At 53.7% G+C, this 9,144-nt stretch overlaps 1 protein-coding gene across 4 annotated transcripts in view; it reads right to left on the bottom strand.

Moving 5' to 3' along the window:
* Positions 1 to 572: 572 nt before the first annotated feature.
* Positions 573 to 9,144, bottom strand: part of ADAMTS14 (ADAM metallopeptidase with thrombospondin type 1 motif 14) — an 83,006-nt gene continuing 74,434 nt past the window's right edge. For 2 of the 4 annotated variants that reach the window (XM_070612153.1, XM_070612167.1), the window contains exons 19-22: positions 7,928 to 8,135; positions 5,068 to 5,197; positions 4,836 to 4,946; positions 573 to 2,624 (exon numbers count right to left, since the gene is read on the bottom strand). In XM_070612153.1, coding sequence (XP_070468254.1) covers positions 2,131 to 2,624; positions 4,836 to 4,946; positions 5,068 to 5,197; positions 7,928 to 8,135 — 943 coding nt within the window. In that variant the 3' untranslated portion in view covers positions 573 to 2,130. Of the gene's footprint in view, positions 2,651 to 4,835; positions 4,947 to 5,067; positions 5,198 to 7,927; positions 8,136 to 9,144 lie in introns of all 4 variants that reach the window. The other 2 variants (XM_070612174.1, XM_070612163.1) reach the window with 2 other exon arrangements.

Below are 9,144 nucleotides of genomic sequence, written 5' to 3'. Positions count from 1 at the left end.
ACTCATTGAAAGAGTGTGGCGATGGATTAGTGATGTCTGACATGGGCAAGGGGTGAGTTAAATTAACATCACACGCTTCACGGCAGCCCTCCCTGCCCTCTAAGACGCACCTCATTCCTTCCGCCTCCTGCCTGGCATCCACGTCCTGCTCGCACTTCTGCAGGGGAAGAGCACTCACCACCTTCCGAGGAAGCCCCCCCTGCATGTTTGAACAGCTCTGCTAATTAGAACGTTCTTCCCTACGCAGATCCCAAAACTACCTCCCAGCCACTTCCACCCTTTGGACCAGATTCTGGATGGTGACTTGCCAAAGGCCACAGAGCTACTAAGTGGTGGAGCCCAAGTGGGACCCTCTCGCTCTGTTCTTGCCTCTCCGCCCTGAGCGGATGCTCAGAGAGCCCCAGAGTGAGCAGGGCCAAGGGAGGGAGGCTGAAGGTCGAGTCTTCTTGTGGCTCCAGCCCCTCCCTGAACATCCTCCACCCAGTCATCTTGCCCAGTCCAGCAGATTAGAGCCCTGGCTTCGTTGTCCCTTTCCTCAAAAACATAGAGAAAAAGAAAAACACAACACAACATTTTGGGATCCAAAACAAAACACCAAGTTATTATAAAATATTAATAAATACATAAAAATTTAAAGATCTGAATCTCAAAGGCACAAGAGTTTACACCCCTTAACACAGGCAGGCTGGGTCTCACAGGAATGATTGAGCGTGTGCCCAGCATCCCAGGAGGGGGTGGGCAGCAGTGGAGAGGGCACCTGGGGAGTCCCCTCTAGGGCCTCTATTCTCCAGGGGGTTGCGGGCCGGGGCCCACTGCTCCTGTTCCTCCAGCCTGGCTCAGAACGGCCCTGTGGACCTGGGGAAGGAAGGACTGGCGAGCACCTCTGTCACCTGCCGAAGGGTCTGGGAGGCCCTCTGCACAGCTCGGAGGACCCCTGGGAGGGATTCTGGGGAGCCCCGCGTGGCTTCCCCAGAGCCGGAGGGTCTAGGGAAATTACCTGCCTTTGGAGGTAACACAGAGGGTGGCCGAGGCCCCACAGTGCTGTGGGTCAGTGTCTCCTCCCCACCCCAGCATGGGGCAGAGGCTCACATCCTACCCTGGGCCACTTGGCCTGGGTGGCCCTTGTCATCCCCAGGGCCCAGCTATGAGTGGACTCTGGTCCTCAGCTCTGGGGCCTGACCACCAGCACCACAAACCTCTGGCCCAGCTTGAGCCAGCTGGGAGAAGAAGCCCTGCCTCCAGCAGGATGGTCTTCGGCAGAGGGCAATGATTGACAGGGCACAGCCAGACAGCTCACGTCTCCTCTGTGTCCCACAAAGTCCCCCTCGTGCCCCAGAGTGAGGACCAAAGTTAGCATTCCTGGTCCAGCCAGGGGTCTAGCACCAGTTGGGAAACCCCTGGATGATGAGGACACACCTTCCAGAGTGTCCAGAGCCCCCTTCTCGGGTGGGCTGGGAGGCCCGACTGTAACCTGGAGGCCCCAGAAGGAACAGGAAGTGCCATCTCCAGGGACAGAGGTAGCCACCGACACTGCCCTCCAGCCAGGCAAGGCAGGCTGGACCCTTGGCCTTGGCCGGAGGAGCTGTGTGGAGCTCTCATTACAAAGAGCTGGGCCTGAGATGAACATGCCTCCCACCCGCCCCAGCCCTGCAGCCAGAGCCTCACGACCACACTGCCCCAGCTCCCTCCCTCTCGGACTGCCCCGAGGGCCCCCTTCACCTCCCCTGGCCCCGCTCTGCCTGGGCAGAGGGGCCAGATGGACAGGGCCTCCACAGGGGTGCCCCCAAGCTCTGATGAAGGCAGACAGCCCGAGGGATCCAGTGGCTGTGAGGAGGGGGTGCTGGCTGGCCCTCAGTCCTGGCAGAGAGACTGACAGGAGCCCCTGAGAGGTTCGATTCGGCCGCCTGGGCTGTTCGCTGAGGTATCTCTGGTTAGGACATTCCCTGATCTTCTCCTTCCTTGCACACCCACTTCACGGGGTGAAAGTGTCACAGCCCCAGACTAGAACAAGAAAGCAAATAATTTAAAAGGAAGTCTGTGCTTGCCCTGCCCGCTGTGTGTCCTCTGCGTGGGGGTCTCCGGGCAGCACACAGAGTGTAAACTTGACTAGGGGGATGGGGAAGGGGGGGCTCATGTCACCGGGGAGGTGGCCGGAAGGCTGGTGCCTGGATATTTCGGGTCTTCCCTGAGTTGCCCTTTATTTTCAGAGGCTTGCAGAGGAGCTCCGGTCCAGCCCCAAGTTAGTCCCCGGTGGGTGCATGGGGAAGTGCCCCAGAATGTTCTAGGGCTCAGTTTCTGGGGAGCAAAGGGGCGCTGGGTCACTCGGGAGCTTGTGCTCAGAGGTCCTGGGAGCTGTGTGGGTCGGCCATGCTGGTGGTCTTCTGATCCCGTTGGCCCCACAGTGGGCTCCACCGCATCTGGAGGGGCCTTGGGTCCTGGTAAAGGGCTCCCAGGAGCAGAGAAGGGTGATGGTGAGGCCAGGGCAGGGGCCGGGCTCACGCCAGGGCCCAAAGCCTTCTTGGTACAGGACTCGCAGCACAGCCGGTGGTAGCCAGGGATGAAGCAGTAGCGATCGAGCACTTCCATCTGGCAGAAGATGGACCTGTCCCCCACGCAGGGCTCTGCTGCACACACAGCACAAGGACCGATGCTGGGGGGACACCCATCATTGGGGTGACATAGGGACACAGGCCCCCACCTCCCACTCAGCCCACCAACAGCAGGCCCTCCATCTCCTGCCCTGGCTGGACTCGCTACAAAGGTTTTCCCAGAGGGGGCCACATGGCTGCCCGAGAGGAGAGACTGGCCTGAGAGTCCTTATTATATAGACAAGAAACTACAATCCCTTAGAGCAGTGGTTCTCAAAGTGGGGTCCCCACACACACAGCATCAGCATCACCTGGAAGCTTGTTGGAAATGCTAATTCTTGGGCCCCATCCAGACCCACTGAATCAGGAACTCTGGGGGTGGGGCCCAGCTCTGTGTTTTGACAAACCTTCAAGGTGATTGTAATGCCTGGGAAAATCTGAGAGCCATGGCCCTACAGCATTAGTTGTCAGACTTGGCTGCAAAATGGAATCACCTGGGAGCTTTGCAAATTGCTGTGGGTTCTACCCTCAGCAAGACCAGACAGTCTCGGTGCGGCCTGGGCACTGGGCAATCCTAACCTGCAACAAAGCCTGGGAACCTTGCTCGAGATGGAAGTGGGATCCCATTCAACCCAAAGGAGTCTGCCGATTCTGCCCAGGGCCAGGCAAGTGCCCAGGGAACTCACACCTGGGACACGCAGATTACACATCGCGCTGCCAGTCATCACGTATTTGCAACGTTAAGCCCTCCACCCATAAATTTGGAATCAATCAGATCTAGGTTCCAACGGAGGCCCTGTCACTTAAAAGCTATGAGGCCTCGGGCAAGTCACTTAAACTCTCCAACCCTCAGTTTCTTCACCTGTAAAATGGGGATAATGCTGACATCTCCCAATGAAAAATAACAGTATAATGATAAATAACATTTATAGAGGGTGTGCACTATACTACTTTTGTTTGCTTTGTTTCAAATATCATCTAAAAATACTTCTGTGTTTCTGTAAAAATCCCAGATAGGTCTCTCCAGACAATGTGAAAGCAGGAGCTTTGCTTTCTACTGAGTTTTGGCAGAGAAAGAGAAAAAGAGAGAGAGGGAGGGAGGGATGGAGGGAGGGGGAGGAAGAGCACAGTGTGGGTGGGCGGGGGTGGGGGGCTGGCTGGTTTAGGGGAATAGGAGAAAGATTAGAAAAACTGGGGAGCCAGTGGCCTCTAGATGGCACCAGAATTCTAGGACCAGAATCTGAGGCCCACCTGCGCTCCCAGGAGAAAAGGGAAGGAAACCCAGGCACTTGCACAGCCTGAGCCTCAGCACAGCAGAGCAGCAGCAAGGCTGGAGCCAGAATATCCTCTGAGAACATCTAGTCAGACCCTTTATTTTACAGATGAGGTCGCTGAGCTGAGAGAGGCTCCAGGATTTGCACAAGGTCGCACAGCTAATGGGCCTCTAACTAGGAGTTAGAGTCTGTGATCATTTTGCTACTCATCTTGTCAGACCCTGGTCCTTGGGAAGGTGAGGAAGGGAAAGAGTGAAGGAACATAGAACATACAGCCTGGTACATAACAGGTGATCAGTCAATATTTATTAACGGATGGATGGATTGGGTGGGTGGGTGGATGAGTGGATGGACAGATGGATGGGTAGATGGAAGGAGAGACAGGAGGATGAACTGACGGGCTCCTGATCATGAGCCAGAAAGAAGTTACTACTACTATTTTTGTTGTTGTTAGCTGTCAGGTAGGCAGGAATGCATGCATTATCTCATTTAACTCTCTCAACAGCCCTATGAAGACAGCTCAGACCTACCACTGCTTATCCAAAAATCTTGGAACCAGATATTATTCATAATTCAGAACTTTTGAGGTTATAAAAGTAATATCAGGTGTAGTCATATTATATAACATCCTCAGTGGAGACTGGGATATCCCCTTGTCACCAAATATGGCAATGTTTCTGTAGCAAAAGAGTAACTTATCTCTTGTTGGTTCGGGTCAGATTTTGCTGCCAAATGAGTTTGCACCAAATTTAGGGAAACACTTGCAACTTTCAACATTTTGGAATTGCAGCTAAGGGATTGTGGACAAGTATGAGTGTCATCCTCATCACACAGCCGAGCAGTCTGAGGCTCCAGGAGGCTAAGGTCACATGGACAGACTGGAGGCTGGGTCTACTCCACTGCTTGCCCGTGTCTGTGACACCATGGCCACTGCAAGGTTTGGGGAGGGGGTGGAGTCCCGAGATATACTTACTTGATGATATCTTGTTAATGGGATGTAGGGGTCCAGGTTGTGGCACCCACTGCCCCTCTGGGGTCACAAGTTCCGGGATGTCAGCCCTCACTGTGGAGTTCCAGAGATTTCCTGTGAGCGGGGAGAAGCGGCTCTAGCATTTGGGACTTCTAGTCAGCCAGGACACAAGCCAGGCTGGGTCTCAGGTCCAGGCCGGAGGAGCTGAGCCTGCCCCCCATCCTATCTCGCTCACCTCCACAGGCAGGCAGGCTGCAGATCTGGACAGTGTCTGGCTTGTCCCCCTCACACTGCCCGAGACTATTGGCGCTGGTCCGGCATACCACCTGCCGCTGCTGGATGCCCTCTCCACAGGTGGCGGAGCACTGCCATGGGAGGGCCAGGCCAGGCCACGGTGGCCGGGGAGGGGTAGGTGGAGAGACAGAGGAAGCAGGCAGTGAGCTCTGAAGTCCAGCCAATGTCCAGGACAGAAAGGGTACAGAGGAGGGTGCCAAGTCTCTACTTGGCCGGAGGGACATGCAAGGACTGCTCTGCTCCAAATGGCCTCACCAGGACAGCACACCAGCTGTCAAATACTCCTGGACCAGGTGGTAAATAGCCACTGCCCTGGACCTTTCTACCATCTAAATGGTTCACCCTGGCTCAGGAGGGGACCTCCAGGACCCCATTCCAGCACTGCTGCCTGTGCCTGCTGTGTCTAATCTGTGCCTGGATCCTTAAAGATTTTGTGTATCACCGTGGGACACTCCCTTCTCATGATGCACCAGCCTGAGGGACCCGGGGCAGGCCAACACCTGATGATATCTTGTTAACGAGATGTAGGGAACTGGACTGTGACACCTGCTAAACTGAGAGGGCTGGGTGACAGGGTGGCCATGGACCCTTCTAGCTCTGAGATTTAATGACTTTGTGACTCAGTTTACCAAAACTCAGCTTGCAGAGGCCTATCTTCTTCTTCAAGAGGGAAAGCCGTGGGTGCAAGGAGCAGAAGGCAAACAGTTTACAAGCGCTGCCACACACAGCATCCCCTGGACCTCACACACTCTGATAAAGGGGGGACTCCCGGCAAAGCAAGGCTGCCCAACGTGACCAGGTCGCTGGGTTTTGTAGGCACTGACCACAGCCCCTCCGAGCAGGATGGGGAAAAACTTGCAAAGGCCCACTTATAATACTGGGGCATTTGATGACCCGAGGGAGACACAAGGGTCACGGGCCACACAGAACCACGGGACAAAGAGGAATGATTACAAACAACAGCTCTTGAGTGCTTTGTCAGTCTTACAGGGGCCACCATCTTCCACTATCTGTCACCTCTGTTAGTTTCATCTGAGGGGTCCTCTGTGGACCAGCAATCTTCCTGTTTTATATTAAAGCAAATAAATCTACATATCATGGAGAAGAATATAAAATCTGCATGAGCTGTGTGGGGATTTTTGATTATTTAAAAAAATACTCTTTATTATGCAATATTTCAAGCATACAGAAAAGTCTGAGGAAGTTGGTCATGAAAGCCTGTCCCAATACCACCACAGCTCAGCATTCTGGAGTATTTTCAAACCTTGGCTTCTGCCTTTTGAAACTTGAAGGAAATGGTAACCCATTGGAAGAGGTTTATCCTTAATACTTTAATTTTTTCTCACTTATTTTCCTGAGGTTTATCTATATCGATAAGTACAGTTCAAGCTCACCCATTTTTCTTGCTGTATTTTATTGTATGAACAGACCATGATTTTTTTGGTCCAATCTCCTACAGATGGACATTTAGGATATTTTCTGATATTTTTCTATTACAATGAGCATCATTGTACTTATCTCTATGATCAAATGAGGCTTTTAAAATTGTAGTAAAATATACATATAAAATTTACCATTTTAACCATTTTTAAGTGTCCAGTCCAGTGGCCTTAAGTCCATTCACACTGCTGTGCAGCCACCACCACCATCCATCTCCGGAACTGTTTCTTCTTCCCAAACTGACGCTCTGTCCCCAGTAAACACTAACTCCTCCTTCCTCCCCTCCCCCAGCCCCAGGCACCCACCCTTCTACTTTCTGTCTCTATGAATGTGACAGTTCTAGGCACCTCACATAAGTGGAATCATACAGTATTTGTCATTTTGCGTCTGGCTTATCTCACTTAGTATAACGTCTTCAAGGTTCACATCAAATGAATTTTTGAGAGAAAATCCAAGACATCAAAAAACTTCCCTGTGGCCACTTCCAGGGCTGTGAACACCTGGACTATTCCACAGCCTCCTCATTGTTTCCGTATTCCCACCCTGGCCTCCCAATGATGAACTTTCTACCGAGCTGCTGGAGTGATCTTTTACACCCAACCAGAGCTTGTGACACCCCCATTAAAACCTTTCAATGGTTTCCCATGCACATTCTACCTCCTCATAAAGCCCTGTGGCATTTGACCCCTGCCTGCCCCTCCAACGTCATCCTGTAGCCCCTGCCCCTCCCATTAAGTTCCAGTCCCACTGTTCTTACAGTTTCTGGAACAGGGTAAAGTTGTTCCTGCCTCAGGGTCTTCCTGTGGCTCATCCCTCAGGTCTCAGCTCAAATGTCACCTCCCTAGAGAGGCCCTCCATGATACATTACCTTCATTTATCCCACACAGCTCTAGCTGCAACCTGCAAACGCCTTCGTTATTGGTTTACTTGTCTCGTACGGTTCCCTCCCTGGACTGCAGGTTCCACAGAGACAAGAATCACAAGGTCTGTCTGGACGATGCTGGATTCCAGGCATTCCTAGTACAGTGCGCCTGGCCCATAGTCGGCAATCAGGAAATATTTCCTGAATGCAAGAATGTGCTCCAGTTTGCTCATCTGTACACAGGAAGATCAGCCCGTGCCTCCTAGCTCTGGGTGATGGCGAATGAACCCAGAACCATGGCCCACATACGTGGGAGCGGTTGGACTTCATTGTGAGAAAAATCAGATCAGATGTCAGGGAGAAATTCATCCAGAAACACCCTGCCCACAGGGAGCACCAGATCCCTCTGCAGCTCCCCCACCCAGACCCACCTCTTCCCTGACTCCCCAGAGAAGCTGCCTGTAGGCCCAGCCCCTCCCACCCTCTGAGGACAACTCACCTGCGACCAGGCTCCCGTCCGCCACTGAGCTGGACAGGGCACGCGGAAGCAGGGCCGCCGGGCCTCGGGCCGGTCCCCAGGGCAGGCCTTGGCCGGCATGGCCTTGTGGGTACCGTTGGAGAGGGGCAGCAGGCACTGCACCCCCCGGGTCTGCACCCCCAGCTTCCCACAGCTCCGGCTGCAGGTGCCCCACTCCTCCGTCACCCACCTGGAGGCAGACAGGGCAGAAGGCGGACGGGAGGTGGGGCCAGGGGGACAATTTCTCCCAGGGTCACTCCCACCCCCTGAATCACTGCCAGCAAGAGCCAGAGAGTGGGTCTGGGCTTCAGAACGCTTGGGGGCCAAGACGACCATCCACTGGCTCTGCCAGGCTGTGCAGTCTTAGTGAGGTCACTTATTCCCACCTCGGTTTCCTCATCTGGAAAACGGGTATGATGCATATTTAAATTCTGGCCCCTTGAGCATCCTTGGGGAAGCTGTGAACCCCTCTAAACCTCAGTGGCCCCATCTTTACATCAGGACTTTTTCAACACCTCATAAATATGTACTGGAGTTTCCCCATGTGCAGGCCCTGTCCTAGGTGCTGAGACACAGTGGTGCACAAAACAGATGAAAATCACCACAGCTTGTATAGCAGAACCACCCCCATGCAGGCTCTTGGGACAATTAAAGCACTTGTATACATAAAGCATGTGGCAGAGTGTGTGGCATGCAGTAGGCATGTGATAAATGCACTGTTACTACCACTGTCAGCACCTGGGGAGCTTCAGCGCTGATCAGCTAAGCTGGTGGTCTCCACGTGGCTTCTAGCCACAGAGCAACTTCCAGCAGCATCTTAAGCAGATGCCCCCCAGGTGAGTTAGACAAAAGCAAAACCGCTCTGGTGGAGGGCAGGCAGGGCAGCCCCCAGCTCCAGCCCCTCTCAGCCTCCTGTGGCATCCTTTAGTAAAGCAAGGCTCTTTCAGCCAACCCCTTCCTCTAAAACACAAAAACACACAGCGCCTCAACTTCATTTGGCATTTTACGGATGGAGACAAACCGGGGTGAGGGGACCTGCCGGGATCACAGCAGAGGGAGCCCCGCATGCTCTGTGACCACAGACGATTGTGGGGAAAGTGGCCTGGAATACAGTGTAAAGTAAGACGTGAGAGAGAACCACGGGGGCGCTGAGGGTCTGGGCACAAGGAGCCCATGCTGGCTAGCACGGGTCACCAGCC

The sequence above is a fragment of the Equus przewalskii genome, chromosome 1 (assembly GCF_037783145.1).
Source record: "Equus przewalskii isolate Varuska chromosome 1, EquPr2, whole genome shotgun sequence".
In the NCBI taxonomy this organism is placed as follows: domain Eukaryota; kingdom Metazoa; phylum Chordata; class Mammalia; order Perissodactyla; family Equidae; genus Equus; species Equus przewalskii.
The sequence above is the reverse complement of the archived record's forward strand: the minus strand, read 5'-3'. Positions and strand labels throughout refer to the sequence as shown.